General features: G+C 43.1%; 1 protein-coding gene across 4 annotated transcripts in view; it reads left to right on the forward strand.

The window, feature by feature from the left end:
- Ppp1r14c (protein phosphatase 1, regulatory inhibitor subunit 14C) overlaps positions 1 to 23,156 on the forward strand; it is a 99,005-nt gene that overhangs the window by 45,551 nt on the left and 30,298 nt on the right. For all 4 annotated transcript variants that reach the window (XM_030245354.1, XM_006512490.4, XM_006512489.3 and 1 more), the window contains 2 exons: positions 11,970 to 12,053; positions 14,210 to 14,242. In XM_030245354.1, the coding sequence (XP_030101214.1) occupies positions 11,970 to 12,053; positions 14,210 to 14,242 (117 nt within the window). The remainder of the gene's footprint in view (positions 1 to 11,969; positions 12,054 to 14,209; positions 14,243 to 23,156) is intronic.

The raw sequence follows: 23,156 nt of genomic DNA on the forward strand, positions 1-23,156 counted from the left end.
CTGTGTGGGTACCAGCAGTTCTCCTTGGAGGATGGACAGCATCCCACAGAGGCAAGTGTGAATGGCTGAACGGTGCATCCCCACCCCCACCCCAGAATAGCTTCTCCCTGACTTGTCACTGATGTCATCCTGAGGTGAAGACCCATATATGTACTTATAAAAACAATAGAAGATGATTTCTTTAACTCTTTCCAAGAGAGGGGCCAGCAGGGTCTGAGACATACTAAGGTGGCCGCAGGAGAGCCATCTGCTCTCAGGGGTCTCTGAAGAAGCCAAGACTGTCAGTGACAGAGTGACACATCCTGACAGCAACCCTCATGCTGCTGAGTGTTGTCTGTGTGCCAAGGGACAGTGCATGTCACATCACAGCCATCTGCTTCTCCCATCATTACTTGTTTAAACTCTTGCCTGCTGCCCCACTCTCTAAATTCGGCTCTTATATGTTGCTGATCTCTGAAACTGAGTAGCTAGAGCAGGGCCTGAGCCACAGTGTGCAGTCAGCAAAAAGTCTATGGTTTTCTCCAAAAGTATCCAGGAAGTTGGGGCCCTGCCCTGCTTTCTTCTTTCCTCTTGTCATCATCTGCAATGAGTGCTTCTCTTATTTAAAAAGAACTCAAAACCTTCACAATAGAATTCATAACCCTTCCTGGTGTGGCCACCAGACACTGTTTGTTGATAGGGGTCCCTGGGAACCTGCCATTTTTATAAGTTCATGACTCTGAGTGGGTACTCTTGAGTCCTGACCTGACAACCACTCCTCAGTTTTTCCAGGGAAGCCCTGCTACAGTTTGGGAAAAGTTCCTCCAAAAGGCACGTGCTGAAGCCCAGTAGCCAGTGTGCTGGTATCAAGAAGTGGGTCTTGGCCAGGAGTTTTGGCTATGAAGTGGCTTCCTTTGGAATGGGCTTCATTTGGTGTTAAAGCATTCAACCCAGTTTTGCTTCTGCTTTTCACTATCTGAGACAAGGATCCAACCTTCCTCCCCGAAGCAGGCAAGGTAACAAGTCACTGTCGTGAAAATGTAGATAGTGATGGGCCCCTCACCAGAGGCAAAACCCAGAGGAAGGCTTCCTCACCTTGGAGTTGCAGGCTTCCTGAATCCTGAGAGCAAAATCCTGTTCTTTGGAAAGAAGTCCTTCTGTGGTATTTGTTTGTTTATAGCAGCACAAACAGACTGAGACAGATGTGCTCTGGAAAGAGACTTTCCAACTTTGGAATGAACAAGGGAAGCAGGACTTTGACTCATTACCAGTACTTTAATCTTAGACCTAGGTTTCTTCGCACTTAATTTTCCTTTGTGCCTTCTCTCTGAGCTCTTTAGGTAAACTTTGAAAATATCTTGAATTTATTTCTTTCCAGCAACGTAGTTGAAACCACTTGACTGAGTACTTTTATAGAAAATAAAAAATAATTTACCTCTAGATATTCAAATATATACATATATACATATAAGGGTATATATTTGTAGTATATATATCTATTTCTGAAACATGCAGTCTTACCTGGGCTTGGTTTTAGCTCCCAGACACCGGTAGTTGTCATAACTAGCCCTCACGGTGTCAGGGTCTTCATGACTTGCCTCCAGGGACAGTTACCTTTATCACCTCCTTGCAATCTTTACTGAACCCTGTGCTCACCAGACCTGAAGACAAAGTGTGCCTGTCCACAACCAGGTAGTGGAGACACACTGTTTGTCCTGTCCCCTATTTTTTTGTACCCCTCTGGACACTGCTTTTAGAAGTAGATATGGCCTCTACTCTGACAGCCTGGAAGACAGACATTTGCAAAGCCACTATCTCTGCCATGTTTTTCACAGATAAGGCCCAGTTTTCCAGCTGAGGTTCGAATGTTCTCCAAATATGCTCAGTGGCTCCAAGACTTGCCCATCCCACTCACTGCCATGTTCGTTGGTATATCAAGTCGGCCCGTATGTATCCTACAGGAGCTGTGGGATTCATGAATAGCTCAACACTGTTGTCATCCTCTGAGTCTCCGAGGAGCTCCCTAGGGTCCCAGTGGTTGTGCTTGGCCACTGTTCCTCCACACCATGACTTGGAGGACCCCTAGGCTATGGGTTTCCAATATTCAAAGTGTTTTCTTGTTTTCCCTTAATGCTTCTATAGTTTCTGAAACCCCCAGTGGAGAAACCTTCCTTCCCTCACATGCTATGTCTAAAGAGGCTATATCATGGTGAGGCCATGTCTGGAGGAGTTGTCACATTGTTTGGGTGTGGAAACTTTGGGCAAGGTGGAGATGAGAATGCCTACCCTGGGAACTATTGCCCTTTCAGACTGGTTGTGCCTCTGAGACCATGCAAAGCACAAAAGACTTAGAGGTTAATGATTGGCTGACTAGTGGAAACCGGTGAACATGCATTAAGTACAGCAGAGAGATATGATTTATAACCAGCTTCCGTAATACAGGGAGGTTGTGAGATAATGACCATAGCATACATCTATTTACTGAGCATGAGCAGAGGCCTTGTGGAAACCTAGATGGTGCTTGCTTTAAGTAATGAATGGGGTGTTGAATGGGGAAGAGACCAGAAGTGTGGCTCATAGAGTGTGTTAGTGAGTTTATTCTTTAAGATTTTTATGTGTTTGCTTGGCTTTTTGATGCAGGCTTTTTTTGTGCATCCCTGGCCATCCTGGAACTTGCTCTATTGACTAGGCTGGCCTCAGACTCAAAGACCCCAAGTGCTGGTATTAAAGGTGTGGGCCATCACTGACCAAAGAATGAATAAATGAATGAATTTTGCTTGGAGCTGATGAAGGACCCAAGGCCTTGTGCTTGCTAGGCAGGGGCTCCAACACTGAGGGAAATCCCCACCCTAAAGAATTTCTTCTTTAGAGAAGTTGGAAGCCACTCAAAGACCCTGGGGAGGAAAGTGACAGTTCTGTCTTCTTAAAGCCATCAGTCTGGCTGTGGAGTGGGGATTTGACTAGAGAGAGGTGAGGATTTGTGTGTGGAAGCCAGACGGAAGCATCCCTCAGTAGCTTAGCTGGTGATAAACTCGCTGATTCTGTGACACTTTGGTGATAGAGTTGCACGGTGGCTTAGGGACAGGATGTTCACGATGGAGTTCTGTGACCAGTCACTTTGTTCACATAGAATGCACCCACAAGACATAAATAGTCATGCTAACTATTTACAAAGGAGCTTGGCCTTTGGTCTGCTCAATTCACAGGCAAGCTCTGGTAGTACCCGGCTAGTTTTATGCCTGGTCCCTCTAAAACCGGAATTTCCTGACAGCGTACCTTCTGACCCTGGTGTGTCCCTGGTACCCAATGTGACATTCTGTCTCCTCCTATGTGTCGTGAGGGAAGCAAAGAAAGTGCAGAGCAGCCCTAAGGCTTGCCAGCATGGAGTCTGAGTTGCTCTCTCTGCTCCTCCCCAGGGCCTCAACTGCCATGCAGACTGGGCACTGTGGAAGTGGCCCAGCTGCTCCCGCCAGACTGTGCTCACAGTGCCTCGCTCCAGTATCTCTGGGCCTTGGCTTGGCCTCTGGCTTTCATTTGGACACTTGTCTGTTTTGAGTTTTAGCCAGGATGCTGTCTGTCAGCTGCGGCCCTGGCTTCTCTCAACACTGAGTGGAAGTCTTCTGGACAACACAAGCTTTGGCTGACTTATCGGCTCTTTCCCTGGCACTGATACCTTGGGATTTTTGCTTATCTTTTCCTTTCCTTTCCCCCCTTTTAGTCCTTGTGATTTTGACCAAATTGATAATCTGTTAAGGCTTTCATTGTGTTTTTTCCCAGACATTAGCAATTAAGCTTTTCTGGAAGAGACATTTACGTTGAGAGCTTAATATTGTTTAAAAGAGGAATAGACTGATTCTATTCAACACTTAGTGTCCTCTCTGGTCTCTTTGCTATGTCGTGGGCTTATACTACATGCCTGGATCTGACCATGCAGCCTGAGAATCAGACAGTAGCCCTGGGACAAGGGTAGGAAACATTGGGAGGTAGAGCACCTTGCCCTAGCACCCACAGACTACAGAGGCCCATCTCTCTCCATAGTCCCTGCTCTGAACGGGTCACCACACCATGACCTGACTCTGGCCCGAAGTCTCACTGCTGAGCAGCAAGGCAGTCAGAAAAGATGCAGGAAAGTCAGGTTGGGGCTCTTTAATTCTATTCTGAGCTTTGTTGCCCAGGATCTCTGACTTCCTCTTATTCCATAAGGGGCATCAAGAGACATTGAGACCAAAGATGGTTGTATCGATTGCTTCTGCCTGATTCTGCAGTGTGTGTGTGTCTGTGCACATGCAGTTGTGTGTTTAAATGCATGTGTATGTATATGTGGAGAACACAGGACATTCTCAGCTAACATGCCTCAGCTGCATCCCCTCTGGGAATCGAATGACGCTGTCAAGGGTCACATAACAGATATTCTGCAACTTTACACTACGATTCATAATAGTAGTAGAATTGCAGTTGTGAAGTAGAAATGAAAATAATTTTATGGTTGGGGATCACCACAACATGAAGAACTAAATCAAAGGGTCACAGCATTAGGAAGGTTGAGAACTACGACAGGAGAATTTTTGTGACTGTGGAGACAGTGCCTCTCAATGGCTTTGAAATTTCCAAGTAGGTTAGGTAGGCAGACAAACCCCAGGCATCTGCCTGTCTCTCCTCTGTGCTCTCCGGGGATTATAAGCATGTGTAACCACACCTGGCTTTTTTTCCTTTTAAACATGGGTTCTGGGGCTCAAACTCATGTCTTCATGCGTGTAAGGCAAGTAAATACTTTAACAACTGAGCAGTTTCTTCAACCTTCTGCGTCTTTTATCCATATTTGGAGAGCATAAGGAGTCTTCAGGTATGTTCCTAAGGTGAGTTGCTATAGGTAGGGAGCGTTTTAGTTTTAGGGGTTGGGGATGGGGTTCCTGGGGTAGTGATACGTGTTTAGTTCTGAGGAAGGAGAAGTACCTACCTGGTGGGTAGGAAAGAAAAAGTGGCATAGCCAATGGGTTTCAACCTAGGGAGGCCCTTCTCAGCCTGGCTGCTTGTTGCTCCTGTTTAAGAGCCCTGTTAACTTCTGAGAACAGGTGTCCCCTCAACCAGCGCCCTCTCTCACACCTTGATCTGCAGGGCAGTCTCACAGCAGGATGCTCTGTTTGCAATTAATGTTCATCTTCACTGAAGGCTTCTGCCTTCACCCACTTCAGCCACTGGCAGAGCGGCACAAGAACATCTTAGCTGGCTGTGATGTTTGGGTCAGCAGTGACCTAGTTGTAAGAGCAGAATACATATCACATGACTGCTCTGCTCTGAGCCTGTCTCGTCTTTTAGTGGATATTTCTGGGACTGTGTAAATGGTCTCCCTCCCCCAAAGCCCATTCTTCAGCAAGCGGCAGGGGTGAAACCTTTTAAAGGTAAACCAGGTCATGTTACCCTTCTGCTCAGACCCTCCAGCAGCTATTCCTGCTTCTGGCACAAGCCAGATGTTTTATAGGAGCCTGTGATTCTCTGCAGGTGATCTTCTACGCACTGGTCCTAGCTCCACTGGGAACACCCTGCTCCTGGCACCCAGAGCTCTGAGATCCTGATGTAATTGTGCCTTCTTCTAAAACAGTGGTTCTCACCTTTCCTAATGCTGTGACCCTTTAATTCAGTTCCTCATGTTGTGGTGACACCCCATCCCCACCATAAAATTCCTTTTGTTACTACTTCATAACTGTAATTTTGCTACTGTTATAAATCATAATGTAAATATCTCACATGCAGGATATCTGACATGTAACCTCTGTGAAAAGGGCAGTCAACTGCCAAAGGGGCCATGACCTACAAGTTAAGAACAGCTATTCTAGGATACTCTAACATCTCCAGGAATGTCAATCTTCCTGTCTAGCAGGCAGTGTTTGATGTATGCTGTTGTGATATTGAGATAGCAGTGAGATTTGGTCTGCTATGACATGTGCATGTGTCACAAGTCACTTGTTAATAAAACTGGAAGTGTTAAATGGAGCCCATGAGCTGTCAAAAATTCAAACACATCCCAAGGTGTTTGTAAAATAACACAGTTCTTGGTCAGTCGTATCCTATGTGTTTTCATGAGCAGGAAGCAAGGGAGACAGAATGTTTGGGGGTTGGGACAGCACGTGTGGTGGGCCTCTCCCATCTGTAGCAGTTGTCACTTGTCTATGTGTTGAGTTCCTCAGAAAAGAACATAAGCTACGGGGTGTGTGACAAGGGTGGGCTAAACCTTGCTATCTTGAAAGACGAGAATAATTCCTATGAATAGAATGTAAATCATCCTTTTAACATGGTCATTTGTGGTCAGCAGTGGTGTGTGTGTGTGTGTGTGTGTGTGTGTGTGTGTGTGTGTGTGTGAGTGTCTGTGTTTTAGTGTGTGTGAGTATGTGTGTGTGACTGTGTATGTGAGTGTGTATGTGAGTGTGTGTGTGCATGTGTATGAGTGAGTGTGTGTGTTTGAGTGTGTGTGAGTGTGTGTATCTGTGTGTGAGTGTGTGTATGTGTGTGTTTGAGTGTGTGTGTGTGTGTGTATGTGTGTGTGTGAGTGTGTGTGTGTGTGTGTGTGTGTGTGTGTGAGTATGTGTGTATGTGTGTGTGAGTGTATGTGTGTGATATTCATGTAGCTAAAGATGGCCTCTGATTAATCATCTAGCCCAGGATAACATTGAACTCCGAATCTTCCTGCCCTACCTCCTGAACATTGGGATTACAGGCATATATGTGTCATCATGTCTGGCTGTTGTGATGTTTTTAAAGAAATAGTTGGGGAAATTGGTTGCTCAACTCTGAGGAGATTTCTGTTCACTTAATTTTTAAAGCAAGTGTATGCTAGGGAAATACTATAGTGTGTCATCAGAGTGAAACAAGGTCTTCTATTTATTCCTGCTGTTTAATGTCCACACTGAGGACACCCTGGCCCCACTTGGAGGCCATTTTGCTTGTGGGATGTGTGTGTGTGTGTGTGTATGTGTGAGTATGTATGTGTGTATGTGTGTATATGTGTGTTTGTATTGTGTATGTGCATATGTGTGTATGTGTGTATGTCTTGTATATGTATGTATATGTGTGGGTATGTGTGTGGGTATGCGTGTGTTGGGGACCAGCTCCACATCTTAGTAGTCAGGCTCCCAGATGCACCCCTGGTCCATCTGTGGCTCTTGAAGCCCCTGCCTGCTTGTCCCCCCTCAGTTGTTCCTTTATTTTGCCCCCTCTAAGCTTTGTCAATTAGCAATCCAAGTGGCTTCTTCCTCAGTTGATTTCTTTGCTCCTCCAGAGTGCTTCTTTCCACGTAGGAAGTAAATATATTGAGATATAAGGCATGATACGTCAAAATGCCTGTGGTTTTTCTTGACACTCTTGACAGACCTTTGGAGGAAGAGATAAGCATTGAAGTTAGAAAACATCCTTTCTTGGGATCCGAGAACCTGCTTGCTCTGGTTTGATATGGTTTGTTTCTGAAGGCTCATTTGCTAAAAGCTTGGTTCCCAATGTGGTGATGTTGAACTGGTAGAATCTTTAAGAGGTGAAGGTCCTTAGATCTTGGGGACCCTACCCTCATAAAGAGATTAATGTCATCATTATGGAATGAAGGGGTTGGGTCTCACAGGAATGGGTCAGTTTCAAAATGAGTTGGTTCTCATTAAAGAGTGACCCTGGCCCCTCCACCATCTCCTGCCCCTCCTGTGACTTCTCACATGTGTCCTACTGCCTGATGCTCCCATGGGGCCCTCATATGAGCATGCTGATGTCATGCTCTTGGACTTCCAGAATGGTGAGCTAAACAAATCTCTTCTCTTTGTAAATCTTTCAGTTTCAGACTTTGTGTTACAGCTATACAAAACAGATGAAAGACTTGATCTGACTTCAAGCACTCAGTGTTTCTGTTGGGAAGCCTGCTGGCCTTGGCTCTCTAACCCAATATATGCAACCCATTTCCTCTTGAAAGCCTCTGAGGTCTGCTTTTCATTCCCAGTGTTCTGATAGTTTTCTATAGGAATAATTTCTTGTAGATTGCTTATTGAAATATTGAATATTATAATAGCATTTACACGTGTGTCATTTAAAAACAAGTATATACTCCTATTGCTTATGGTTTATACCTAAAATTGCAAATCAAGCATAAAGTACAACCATTTTAAGTGCATGCCATTCATTGTACTGTGATGGCTGACAATTCTCTCAGTAGCAGGGATTCTGTACATATTGCCGGGGCTAAATGGCGTCTCTGTGACATCACCTACCATCATTGTGTGAATGAATCTTTCCTATTATAAAATACACACACACACACATAGTTGTGCCCTCCAACCTTTGTCATTAGCCATGAGAACTAACATAAGTCCTGCTGTTTGGTGTGATGAGCAAATGCAGTTGGCACAGAATGATGGGTCAGTCATAGGTAGTCCACGAATATGCTTGTTTACAGTAACTTTGGGGGGTTGTCATTAGAATGAAAGCATGAAGCAAAAATTGTTTTTGTAGAGAGCTCACATAACCCTAAGGGTTCTGTGGTCTATTCCTGTGATAGGTGATGAATGGAACCTTTGGTGTATTCCTTTAGGAGGTCAGATTCAGCTTCCACTCTTGAATACCTGTCAAATGCACTAATTTTATATTTGAAAAAAAGAGGAAATAATATCCTGGTAGCTGAAGGAAGAGCACAAGTGTCTCTCAGAATCATTTCTAGTCCACTGGGGCTTTTACCCAGGGGTTATAGTCTCAGTACCAGTAGGAGAATGCTTGCCTAAAGATGTTGGGAACTAACCTCTTCCAGCATTCTGAAGACCACTTCTTGACACTCTGATTCGCTTCTTGATACCAGACCACTGTATGGGGACACATTTTCAGTGTGAGATAAATAGCTAAAGTCTGCTACTCTGACTAGGCCACTGTAGTCTATGGGAACCTTCACTGCACTGTAAATTATTGGGTCTGTCTTTGTTCTGAGAACAGCATCCAGTGTGCAGAGCTAAAGAGAGCCTCCACGCATGCAGTCACCAGCCTTTGAAAGCCTCTGTTCTGGGCACAGGTTACACTTGCCTGCCCGGACCTCTGAAGCAGCTGGTCAGGTGGCTATCTGAGGTGGCTGCAAGCATTACTCAGTCAATCTTGTATCAACGTCGCCTCTTGCAACAGGAGCTCAGAGTTTCCTGGCCACATGACCTTGGGTCTCAGGAGTGACCTGGGAATGGTCTTAAGACTCAGTATTTGCCCTGCACATCTTAATCCTTTCTCAGATTAAGACTTTTTAAGATGGAGGCTTTGCTTCCTGACTCTGGTCCAGAGAGTTAGTGGCTGCACGGTTTTGCTGCCCATCAGGACATTTTGTAATGTGGTTGGTGCGAATGACACTAATCCCTGTCTGGCTCTCATTGTGAGGAATTTAAGTACCACCCATGGTAACTATATTAGTCAGCCTTTCTGGTTTGGGGAAGCAGGGCAAGAACAATAGCTAAGAGAGAGCTACATCTCTGTGCATTCCTAATGAAAACACACCAGGCTGAAGTGCCCCTGACTGGGCTAACCATCATCAAACAAAGCAGCTGGTTTGATAAAGCTTGGCTCCGCATCAAAGCTCTTCCTGTGACTTTTTAAGGGACACCCCACTTCTATACTGTGCCAAGGAGGTAGCCATTATTGACTGTGCCTTTGACTCCTTCTAGAACAGATGACCCTAAGTTGCCCAGGGCTCCCATTTCTTGAGCAGAGTCTATGCCATGTTTCTTGATTTCACAAAGCCATGGCATAAACAAATGCTTGGTGTCCTCAGAGGATAAACACTGATCCCAGTGACCTGTTTTAGGGAACAGTGGGGTCATGGTGAGAGGGAAGCTGTGGTGTTTGTAGATAACAGGTCTATTGCTTGGCTTCTCTTGAGCGGAGACAGCTGAGATCTGTGAGGGTGTTGTTGCCTTACAAGGTACTGATTGAGAAGTTGTCATGCCCAACTATGGATGGAGCTGAATTCATCTTCAGCTTCACTTTCTGAAACACACTCACTGGGGTTCATCATTAGGGCCTCTTGTTCTGAGGATGCCTAAAGAGTAAATGACCAACCTATGGGTAATTCATCACCCATGGTCGCCCACAGTACCTGCTGTTCTTTGCATAGTATTCTGTAAGCCAGTGGGGTTTCACTGTTGGTAGTTGGAACCTCATGGGTCCATAAACTGTGGAAAACCTGGCAGTCTACACCTCTACTGCTATTCTGTTTAGGGGCCCCCAGTAGCAACAGAACTACCCCGCCAGCATTCCTTTATGCCACCGCTTCAAATACATACAAAATAAGATTGTTGGAGGTGTTCAGAATGTCAGCCTTACAGGGGATTCAAGACCAGGGAGTTAATTTACATGGAGCAGCTAAGGCTGTGTGACGCTGGTTGTCTTCACGTGTAACTTTCTTTTTAGCTATTTTTGTTTCTTTGTTTTTTGTTTGTTTGTTTGTTTCTGAAATGCAAAGCCTTTATTAGCTTCAATTGCTTCATCTGCAAAGAGAGTGAGAATAGTACCGATAACTTCACATTGGTTTTCTTTATCAGAATTAAAGATGATTAACAATGAGAATACTCAATCTAATATCTGGAAAGAAATTTTGATGTATCATTTTTATTTTATTTTTTATTAGATATTTTCTTCATTTACATTTCAAATGCTATCCCAAAAGTCCCCTATACCCTCCCCCCGCCCTACTCCCCAACCCACCCACTCCCACTTCCTAGCCCTGGCATTCCCCTGTACTGGGGGCATATAATCTTCATAAGACCAAGGGCCTCTCCTCCCATTGATGGCCAAGTAGGCCATTTTCTGCTACATATACAGCTATAGACACGAGCTCTGGGGGTGCGGCTTCCTCTAGGGCTGAGCAGAGTCAGGTAGCTAGTGAATGCATGGAGCAAGATGAAGCACAAAGTTGTAGCCCTCTCTCACAGACTGGTTTATTTTTTACATTTGAAGATATAGAGGGAAGACTCAAGTGACAGAACAGAGGGCCACTGAGTGCTGGATATTCAGTTTCCAAACCAATGAGGTCTTGCACCTGTCTTGCTTCCTTTTCTGGGTTGGATGTCTTTGGTTGCTCAACCCAAATTGTCTGCAACAATATCAGGCATCTGCTCAAATATGCTTTGACCTTGTGGCTTAGAGGGTTTACCTAGAAGCTGCTTTTAGAATGTTTTATTATTTCTTAGAGAATGCCATACAGTAAAGCATGACCATATTCACTCTATCTCTCCCCGACCCCACTCCTCCCAGCCCCTCCCTCCCTCAACTCCTCTCTTTCTCTTGTTACTGTTTTGTTTGTTTGTTTGTTTGGGGGAGACTCTCCTGCTGTGGCTGTCTCCAAGCTTCCCTCCTATCCTCCCCACTCCTGTCAGCCGTGTCCTAAACTCTTCTTCCAAGGCAGCAAGCAATGACCAGCAATGTTCAGGGCTCCATTTTTCCTCAGCCTGCATCCTTTCTGATGGAATGAGAGGTTCTCTTGTGGAAAGATCATCTTTCTTAGAACTCCCTTGGGTCTTAGATTACACATCTTCTATGAAGCAATGTCTGATTAGATGATGATTCTGAACAAAACCCTGTGGTGGCGTCAGGTTTTCTATGGACCAGGAGCTGTGAAGAGAGATGTGGCCCACAGTAAAGACTGGTGTGGTCAACAAGAGGAGAGTATATGTGAATTAGAATCTGTAATTCCCACCTTTTCAGAACTCTAACAATCTACCATGATCTACCCATAGATGTGATTACTGTTAGGAGCTGAATGTAGTGCTCCTGTGCCTTTGTTCCCTCTCATCCCTCTTTCTTTCTCCCATTCCTTCCCATCTCTCATTTCTATCCCCCTTTCTTCATCCTTCTCCAGTCCCCATCCCTTCCCCTTCTTATCCACCATTGCCCCACCCCTGGATAGTCCAGTCCTGTATTTAACTCGATTGGGTTAGAGTGCTGGATTTAGTTTTTCCCTACACTAAAGCCTTCATTCACATTTTCTTCCCCAGGAAGAAGAAATGCCAGATGTAGAAATTGACATTGATGATCTTCTTGATGCCAACAGCGAGGAGGAAAGAGCTTCGAAATTACAGGTAAACAGCTTTCAAGATCTAGGATGTCCTGACCATGGATGTTTGAGTCCACTTGGGTCTCCAAAGCCTGGGTACCAACTGATGCTGTCTTGTGGGAGCACTGGCAGCCCCCAGGATTTGAACAATGGCATTTAACAGAACAGAAAGCATCAGTGCCAGCTCTTGCCCATCTGCTGCAACCCTGATAATAAAAACATCTGTTGACAACAGTTTTCCAGGGACCTTCTGGGACAGTGCTCCCAAACCTTATTATCTTGGGAGACAAAGTCAATTCCATCTTGAAAGGTCAATGTCTAGGGAAGAGAGAGGTGCCATGCAGGCAAGTGATAAGGAGACTGAGCCAGACCTGAGAATCTCCAAGTCCCAGGCTTTCACCTTGCAATTGTGAATTAAATCATTTATGACAGCAATTTCTAGAATTATATTGCTTGGGATGTGATTGTGTTTAGTAAAATACCTTTTGTTAGGTGCTCACCTGATTATATTCTGCCAGAATTGTGGGGGTTGAGGTGCCTAATGTTTCTTAGCAGACAGCAACACAACCCATATTTTCCCATAGGAGGTCATGTCTCAATCATTACTGGGCAGTTTCTAAAACTAATTAACCCTGTGACCTGCCATTGTTCTTAAGGTCCACTGGTAATTACTGTTAGTGGCTGTTGGCTATCCCCAATAGCCCATGATGACTGGAGACAATCAAAATGCATATTTTAACTCATTGATGTGATTAATGTGTTCATAATTACAAGTGCCTCAAGAATGACAAGCAGCCTCAGTTCTAATGATTGTTCTTTGTGTGTAGATTTCATTGGTAGACAATAGGGTTTTTGGTGTTTTGTTTTGTTTTTCAAGACATGATTTCTTTGTGTAGCCTTGGCTATTCTGGAACTCACTTTGTAGACCAGGCTGGCCTCAAACTCAGAGAGATCTGCCTACTTCTGGTCTGCTTCCTGAGTGCTGGGATTAAAGGCATGTGCCACCACAGCTGTCCCCATGACAATATTTTTTTTTTAAAGATAAAGCAGACATCAGTTCTATCAAAAATCAAATGACATTTAAAAGGTCAGTTGAGAACTTGAAAGAGGCTTTTTGGTTGTCCTCCAAGTCCCCTCCCTGCTTAGTTCCACAAGAGTGAGAAGAAGATAAAGCCATCTATGGCTGAATCAGGCCAGAGCCCTCTCTCCATGTACATGATGGTGACCATCTTGTACAGGCACGGTCTCAGCTTTAAGTATATCTGGATATACTTAATGTGAGCCAGGTAGGTAATCCAAAGGAAGGGTGTGAGTTTGTACATGTGTCCCTGCAGAAAGAGGGGGAATATCATCCTTTAAAGCAAGCTCTGATCAGTGAGACATTTATAATTTAGTGGGGGTTATATTTGATTTTGCAAAGCTGTGATAGCACAAAAGGAAGTCTTTTGTTTTTCAAAAGCTCTATTCAGTATGTATGCATATGTGTATGTGTATATGTATGTGTGTATATGTATATGTATTGTGCATACACACACACACACACACACACACACACACACATATATATATACACACACACATATATATATATACACACATATATATATATATATGTATATGTATATATATATATATATGTATATATATATATACACACACACACACACACACACACACACCCATACTAGGGAAAAATACATGGCTGCATATGAATGGCATTTTTATATCTTAGCTGACCAATTGGATCTTTTAAATAAATTTATTTAGAATAATATTCCTAGATGTGTATTTATTGATTTCTACATTCAATGAAATAAAATGTGACTGTGGGTAGTCAGTAGTAATCCTTGTCACAGACCATTGTAAAATAATGATTTCAAGATGAAATGAGGGGGCTGTGGAGAAGGCTCAGCAGTTAAGAGCACTTGCTGCTCTGCCAGAGAACTAGACTTCAGTTCTGAGCACCCACATCTGTGGCTCACAGCTGTCCATAACTCCAGTTCCGTGGGACATCGAACATCCTCCCCTGGCTTTCGTGAATCCTGAATTCATATGTACATATCACACACACACACACAATTTAAGATAAAATAATTTAAATTAAGGAGAAATTACTTTTTATTTCACCTTTAAGATGATGAATTAAAAAAAAATCCTGACTTTCTGTGTATTTAATTCTAGGAAGCTCTCGTAGACTGCTATAAACCAACAGAGGTAAGCAAATTATTCTACCAAGTGTTGTGTTGAAAATTTTTATGTTTTGTTTTGGGTTTTTTGGGGGTTTTTTTTTGTTTGTTTGTTTGTTTTGTCAAATCCATTTGCCTGTTTTGAAAGCTAAGCTACACTGAGTGAATAAAAATGGTCAGTTTCCACCCATGCACGCCTGTTTCTCTCACAGTGCTAGCTTCATTATTTCTAAGCCTAAACCTGTTAGGTTTAGAAAGATGTTATTGGAGCAGGGTGTGCTTATGTTTTAGAGAAAATTGTGAGGAGGTGCAGAGTTGTTATAGAAGGAGAATATAGTTTATGACTTCATGGGTACATATTTTTTAAAAAATGCTTCAAATTGGGGCTGGCAAGGTGGCTCAGCAATTAAAAGCAGAGGCTGCTTTTCAGAGGGCCTGGGTTAGGTTTCCTGCAGCCACAGAGCAATTCACAACCATCTGCAACTCCAGTTCCAGGTGACCCAATACCCTATGCTGCCATCTGTGGGTACTAGGCACGCACACGGTGTATAGACATATATGCAGGCAAAAATCGCACATGTAAATGACCTTTATTAGGAGTGAAAAATATTATGCTTTGTCTGGGTGTTCATCAAGTGGTATGTTTAGTATAAGAAACAATAGATATTGTTGATTATATATTTCATGTAAAGATAAAGATTTTTGATCAGTTATAAAATTATAAGTCCTCCCCCACCCCCACCAAATACTTTGTTCCTGTCTAAGTCAGAGAAGTTGGAAGATCTGTCAGACATTTGGAGATCACTTAATATCAAAGAGATAAGGGTGACTCTTCTGAGTTTTGAAGTGGTAAACTCTGGAGAAGAAAATATGTATTTAAGACTGTATAAATGTCTGTGTTTTATGATCATTTGGTTTAAGGGTAGATATCAATTTGAGCTGTGTATTTCAAGCCCTGGTTTTGATTGCATCCTATAGAAATTTAACTGTTTAATTTTGTCTATTAAAAGTGTGCTTGGATGAACATGACACACATTCATACTCTTGAAAAACCACCATATGTCATAAGGCCAAGAAAAGAAAGCTTCTCTTTCCCCTTCCCTCTCTCTAGAGGCATATATCCCATTTCCTTTCAGTTATTGTTATATTCTTAGCTATGTAGTTACTGTTTTTATCCATCTATTGACTTTCTGGGAAAGATGATAGTTCTCTTACTATCTATGTAATTTCGTTTTATTCATTCCTTTAATAAAATTATATAGCAGAATTTTATTAAATCAATAGTTAAAATCTGTAATATTACCATTTAAACATGTTTTCACTACAGAGCCAACAGTAAACTAGGGCCATGGCTCCTTACATGCATATGTGCACTAGCACCTGTGCATGTGTGTGTGTGCTTGTGTGCTTGTGTGTGTTCAAGTGTGCATGTGTGTGTGCTTGTGTGCAAGTGTGTGCATGTGTGCATGTGTGTGTGTGTGTGTGTGTGTGTGTGTGTGCATGTGGCCCTTTTTCTTGTCTATTATTCACCCATTGTCTTTATTTCTCCCTCAGCTTTCTGAATCTATGATTTCTTTTTATTTATAAATCACCTTTTAGATGGAACATTGAAGCTCATTCCCATTATCTTTTCCATGCCCTTCACCTCGTACTCAGCTTTCTTACAGACGTCCTGGACTTGAGTTTTTCTAGCACTCTTGTTGGCATCTTAAAGTGTTATCTGTCTTATATCTAACATCTCAGATTTCTTTATGGTTTCCATTTGCTTTAGTATTTTCCCCTGTTTCAGTAGTCAATGTTATTCTCCTTGAGGATTTTAATCAGGTGTTTTACTTTTAACATTATTCTGTTTGTTCTTGGGTCTTATTCTGGTGTGAGCAGGTTGCCAGGAAGACTTTTTAATGCTGCTTTATGTGGCATGAGATAAGGGAAGTATAACCGTGAGCAACATTATAATGTTGGTCCCTTAAGATTCCATTACAGTGAGCTGTCACTGTTGTTGCTATAAATGCAGGGTATTTACACAACAAAAATCTCACATTTGTTCCTGAGAATAGAGCCCAACTTTAAATGACTCGAAGTTCCCCTGGGAAGATTGAGGTTGTGTCAGAGTGATTGTTCCAACCCCTGGCTGGAAAGTTGCCAGCTTGACTTCGGGCTGTCTGGAAGAAGGAGGCATGAGAGCCTGCTCCTTAGCTGTTTGGAGAACAGAGCTTCTTTATCTACAGACTGTTGGGTATGAATTTTAATTAGAACATTCTGATATCTGAAGAGCAATTTAAAGTTGATATGTTGGGTTAGACAAGACTGCTAGGGATATAGTTGAGAAAAAATGAGGGCTGGACTTGGGGCTTAGTGTGGAGTGCTTGCCTGGAATATTAAGTGTTGTCACCTGAGTCCTCTGTCCTGCCCGGCATCACTCTTGGGAGCAGGTGAGAAAGCAGCAGCAAGGTCATTTACTAACTCTTGGGGAACACCCTTTATATTCTCCACCCTCACCCAATTAGCCCTAAGCAAGCATGTCCTCCAAGTGGCAGTTCCTGATTGGCTGCCACTGGCCAATCTCTAGGCTCTCAGGCAGGCTTCATTTTGTCCCTCATGTGAAAGTTGCCTCTGTGGGTGGGGGACAAGGGGAAGTACTTGCTGTTTACTGACTTATGAGGATTTAGCCACCACCCTGCACAGGGTGGAGAGTTCCATCCCCAGTACTAAGGAAACTAAAAGGCAATGGATCATGCAGATGGGTAACATGCAATGTGCAGAGGCATGGGTTGCAGTTGAGAACCAGATTGGAAGGTGCAGAAGGTCGCTTCTTAGATACCCACTCTGTTTTGTTCAGTTCCCCTCTTGGGTAGATGGTTATGTAGGTGGCAAAGCTTAGGCTGTCAGATTTACACTTTGATCAGCCCCATAGACCACTACCCAAACAACCCCCTCTGTGTCCCCTGCTTTTTCCCATGTCTAGGGATCAAAATCAATGACTCACAGCTATGCAGGTAAGTGAACGTGGAGGGTCCTGATCCTGCAACAATATTCATCTAATTTTTTGAGTGTGTGCATTTATGTATGCCTGTTCATGTAGGTGTATGTATGTGTGTGTGAAAGCAATTGTGGCTACCTCGAGGCTAGGGGTCAACCTTGCCTGTCATGCCCAGGTGCTGTCTATCTTGGTCTGCTTTTATGGTTTGTTAGTTCTTTGAGAGAGGATCTGCCAGGTTCCTGGAGCTCTCCATGTGGGCTAGGTAGGTGTCCTGGCTAGTTTTGTGTCAACTTGACACAGCTGGAGTTATCACAGAGAAAGGAGCTTCAGTTGAGGAAATGCCTCCATGAGATCCAGCTGTAAGGCATTTTCTCAATTAGTGATCAAGGGGGAAAGGCCCCTTGTGGATGGTGCCATCTCTGGGCTGGTAGTCTTGGTTCTATAAGAAAGCAGGCTGAGCAAGCCAGTAAAGAACATTTCTCTATGGCCTCTGTATCAGCTCCTGCTTCCTGACCTGCTTGAGTTCCAGTCCTGACTTCCTTGGTGATAAAGAGCAGTATGGAATTGTAAGCTGAATAAACCCTTTCCTCCCCAGCTTGCTTCTTGGTCATGATGTTTGTGCAGTAATAGAAACCCTGACTAAGACAGTAGGTGAGGCTCACTAACCAGAAAGCCCTAGGGAATCCTCCAGGCCTCTGCCTACCCAGTGCTGGGATTAGAGTGTTAACTACCACACCAGGTTGGGGGTTGAATTTCGCTCTTCATGATCTCACAGCAAGCTCTTGGCCAACTGGTTTATCTACTCAATGTCAGCCTCTGGTCTTGATACATAGGCATATGAGATTTAAAAAAAATCAGCCTTTGACTGTTCTGAGAGGAGGGAAATGAGCTGGAGTTCTCAAGAGGGCATCTCTGGATTCTTTTTTTAGCTCATGGTTTCAAAGAATAGAAGTGCTGCCGAGTGAGAGTGTCTATTCAAGTTCATTCATCCTAAAGGATGCTTTGAGAAAGGTGAAATGCTTTGCCTTTTAGTAGATGCTTGTAAGATACAGCTGTGTGACACCTGGACTAGAAAGAAACATACTGGCTTCAATTTTTTCAGAGTCAAGTAGCTCACATTGTATTAACCTATATTGCCCTGTTTGATCCACAGCCATCAGGTGAAGAGGGTTTGGGTAACTTGTCTTCAGTGTCAGAGCAGTAATCCAAGGAGCCAATAGTTGACTCTGAGGTCTAACACTGGAGCTTGTGCTCTGTAGTGCTGTCCTGTTTGTCCTCATGAGTACCTTGTCTCAGAACTTTAGACAATTCTATCTGATCTGAACTAGATGCTAAATAGTTAGGCATCCCTCCTTTTAAAGCAACCATCTCTGGAGGTGCTGTACTTGATCAAAGTTACCTTATACATGATCATGTCACTTGAGAGTTTGGAATGTAAACAAGGCATCTTTGATGATGTAGATAGAGTTGTTTATACTACCTTACCACAGAGGGAGAAGAGATGGTGGAAAGAGAGTGAATTTTGATTTGTGTCTTTGGGGAAAAAACAGCTGGTGCTGCATAATTTTTTAATAAGGCTCTCAACCTCTCTGAGCCTCAATTTCCTCTTGTTATAGAGGCTCCTGTAAATAGAGGTACTCATAACTTCCCCTAGCAATTCAGTAAAGGTTATTTACAGTGATAATTTTAATAGCAATAACGACAATAGCTAATTGATTTATAAGCTTGGAATTAATTATGTACTGAATATGTCTTTATTAATATATTAAACATTTATTAAATCACTCATAGCTTAGTATTTTACACAGACTTAGACTTCCAGAGCAGTTTTAGATTCACAGTGTAATAGACCAGAGGGTATAAAAATTTCCTGTCTATATCCCCAGCTTCCTCAATTATCAACAACCCCCCACCAGAGTGGTGCATTTGTAAGTCCTGATGAGTTCATATTGACACTTGGTAATCACCCACGTCCATAGTCTACATAGGGCTCACACTTGCTCTTGTACCTTCTGTTATACCTTCTGTGGTTTTGAGAACACTCGGCTTGTTTTCATCGTAACTGTGTCATACAGAGTAGCTTCACTGCCCTGCATTCTACACTGCCCTGCATTCTACACTGCCCTGCATTCTGCACTGCCCTGCATTCTGCCCTCCTATCCCTTTCCTCCTTGCAGGCCCACACAACACTGTCTTTGCTGACCCCATGATTTCCTGCTGTTGGCATCCAGCTGGAGTCTTGCAAGATGTTACCCCCACAGCCTGACTTCTTCATACTCAGACATTTCAGTCTCCTCCATGGCTTTCCATAGTTTGACAGCTCACTCTATTTTAGTTCTAGATGATAACCCCAGGTCTATACCTAGTGCTCACACATTAAAGGATGCTTGACTTGCTTTCAAGTGTTGGCAGTGCTGCTCTGAATACTCTTGTGCAGGCTTTTGTAATGATAAGTTTCCATGTCCTTGGGGTAAATTCCAAGGTACGTGTATTGTACCTTAAGACTATATTTGGATTTGTGGGAACATACCAGACCCTTTTGAGGTAGGCAGATGGTTTTTTGTTCTCATCAGGAATGAATGTTCCTCCTTCTTCAAGTCATCCACAACACATTAACAACATGTTGTTAATGTTCTCGACTTGTGGTCGTTCTGAGAGGTGCATATTGATATATCTTTGTTTTTAATCTAAATTTTCCTAAGACATGTCATATGGAGCACTTACTTGTATACACATTTGCTACCTATATATTCCCTTAGGGGAGAGATATCTAGTGAGGACTCTAGTTCAATTTTTTTTAATGGGGTTTTTGTTTTTGCTGATGTTAGATATCAAGATGACTTTATTTTTATTTTTTATCTTATGTCTCTGAGTGTTTCATCTGCATGCATTTAAGTGGATCACATTCATGCAGTGCCCACAGTGACGGAAAGAGGATTTCAGATTCCCTGGAACTAGAGCTACAGGCAGCTGTGAGCCACTATGTGAGGGGCTAGACACCGGACCCAGGCCCCCTGTAACAGCAGCAATTGTCCTTAACCACTGAGCTGCCTCTCCAGCTCCTGCTGTTGAGTTTTAAAAATTCTTCAAGGCTGAAGATAGAGATAATTGGTATAATAGTTGTGTATCATATACAAAGGGGAGAGTGGGAAACTCAGTTTGTCTTGGCCTCCAGGCTTTTATTAATGGGAATGTCTTTTCTTCCACTCTGTTCTTTCTCTCTGGAGTGTCTTTTATACAACAGTTTATTTAGCGAAGCCCAACTTATCAGTGCTCTCTTGCATGGATTTTTTTCTTTGCCTTTGTTGATGTTCCTAACACTCATCACTGTGGACAACCACTACCGTTTTCTCCTTCAATATACATCTTACTGTACTGTTATTATTTGACATTTAGGTCTATCTTTGGTCCATCTGAGTTTCTTTTCGAGGAGAGTGAAGGGTTGTCTCTACAGTATTTGCTTTTATCTTGAATGTGCATGTCCAGTTTGTGTCAGCACAAGTTGTTCAAAAGTTTTTTTTTTTCCTCGCCTCACTCTTATTATTGCCTTTGATCCTTTATCAAAGATTAGTTGATTACATTTCTATGGGTCTATTTCTAGGCTGTCTATTCTGGGTCATAGCTGGGTTTCTCTTTCTCTTATAATACCACACAGTCTCAGTTACTTGAGCCTTACAGTACATCTTGAAGATAAATAGCATCCTCTCTCTAGTGGCTTTCTTCTATTGGTCCTGTGATAACGGTTGTCAGTCATGTGTCTCTGCACTTTAGAATTGGCTAACAATAACCACAAAAGAACTTACTGGGAGTGGTAAGTGAGATTACATTCAATCTGGAGGTCAAGTCGGGAAGAGACATCGTATTTGAAAACAGTATATCTTCTTACCAATAAAGCTGGAATGTCTCCCTCTCTTAGTTTCTTTCCCTATTACTTCAATAAAGTACCCTGACAAAACCAAATTAAGACAAGAAGGGTTTTTCCTGGCTTACAATTCAAGGTACAGTCCAGTATGGTGGGGAAAACGGGGCAGCAGAAGCTTGAAGCAGCTGAATTTGTCACAACCAAGCCAAAAGCAGAAAGCAAGATGAATGTGAATCCTCAGATCTCTCCATGGCTCTCCAGTTTCATATGGTCAAGGACCCTACCAAAAAATTAGCACCACTCAGAGTGGGAAGGTCTTCACACCTCAATTAGTCCATTCAAGGCAGTCTCTCATGAGCATGCCCAGAGACTAACCTAAACCTAGGTAATCCTCCTAGGTGTTCTTGGAGGCTTGTCACCTAGATGATTGTAGCTATCACCAAGGTGACAGTTAAGACTAAGCATCACATCTGTTATTTTTATTAATATCGCCTCAAGCTTAGAGATTCTTTCCTTAACTGTGTCCATTTTACTTTTGAGCCAAAAAAGGTCATCTACATTTTCGTGAGTGTTTTTCCTCACCATGACTTCCCCTCTGCCTGTCTGACTATTCATCAGAACCTTTGGTAAAATACTATAGTTGGTTTTGATTCTTAGTCCACTGAGTTTCCTGCTGTTTTCTCATAATGATGGTTGCTGTTTCTTTAAACTGTGAGATTTGACCTTTTCTGTTGTCTTGTATGTCTGCTTAATGGATTGGGTACAAGAGACTTGTCACCAGTCATTAGTAATAGAGGTCTGGGCTGGGCAGGCAGTGAAAGCATTCTACAGCTTAACAACACAGTCTCAGCCTTTTTGGTGAGCTATTGTCCCTGAACTGTACAGTTCCTTCGTTCCTTTCAGTCTCCACAGCTCTCCTACTGTACCTTCCTCGGACCTCCCTGGACCTCACCCTGCCCCCAAAAAGATAGAGCCAGCTATAGTTGGGTTTTGTCCCTTCTGTCAAGTTTCTTAGATGCTAGAAACAAAAAGATTTTCCTTTGATGTTCAATGTGAGGACTTGGGAAAACTCACTAGATGATACGACCCCCCGCCCAAGTCCCCTTAGGTTTTTTAATCTCTCCAAGCAATTTGTCATTTGTGGATGGGTCTTCTTTCAGGTGTTGGTTCCCAGGGAGACAGGCTGCTCCCTGTGGTTTTTCTACTCCCTGTTGTAATTCTCTGTATTCACCCCCCACTCATGTTCATGTTATTGGTTTGCCCTGTGGCCTCACCTCTCTTACAGATCTAAAGAGGAGTTGCTGATCTTTCATTTGGCTGTTGGTTTTTTTACTTCTTGGTAGGAAAAAGTTTCCATATGGATGCCTCTCAACATCAGACCGGAGACAGATTCCACTGTTATCAGTTAAGGAATCTGCTACGTAGAGAGGCTGCCAAAGTTCCCAAAGCTTGTCAGTGAACAGGTCAGAGTATGCATGGAAACCCATAAGGTAAAGATAATGCACAAGAGGGCAGTGATCTGCCCACTGAACCTGAATCTATAGAAAGCCTCCCACTTACATTCAAACATGCAAAATATCCCAAGTCACCAATTGCATTTTTCAATTGCTAACATCAAAAAATTACTTTCAAAGAATGTACTAATTTCTCACAAGTATAATGATTTGGGCATATCACTCTTGCACGCGCCCAACTGGCCAGGAAGAACGACGCTGCAACAGGATCCTTCTGCACACGTTTATTCAGTCCTGTTTCTTCTTGTTTATATTTCTTCTTGTTTATATCTCCCAATAATAATAATCCTCTCTCGAATAACAATCCTCCCTCTAACCCGGGCCTCTTACTCTTTTATACTCTCAGTTCACATCCACTCATAGCAGGCCACGCCACCTCACCAGGCATGCAGCTTCAGCTAATCAGGGCAGCAGGGGCATATCTCCATCAAAATGGATTCACCGGTATCCTGGTACACCTGCGCAGCTCTCAAGATGTTTGTGGCTTATATGAGGAAGTCAGGTGCAAGTCATACGACTTAGCTGCAGTCCCTGGCGCCTTTGGGACTGCCGCCACACCCGCTCCTCACATATCACCCTCTGCCAT

This window comes from Mus musculus, chromosome 10, assembly GCF_000001635.26.
Source record: "Mus musculus strain C57BL/6J chromosome 10, GRCm38.p6 C57BL/6J".
Lineage (NCBI taxonomy): Eukaryota > Metazoa > Chordata > Mammalia > Rodentia > Muridae > Mus > Mus musculus.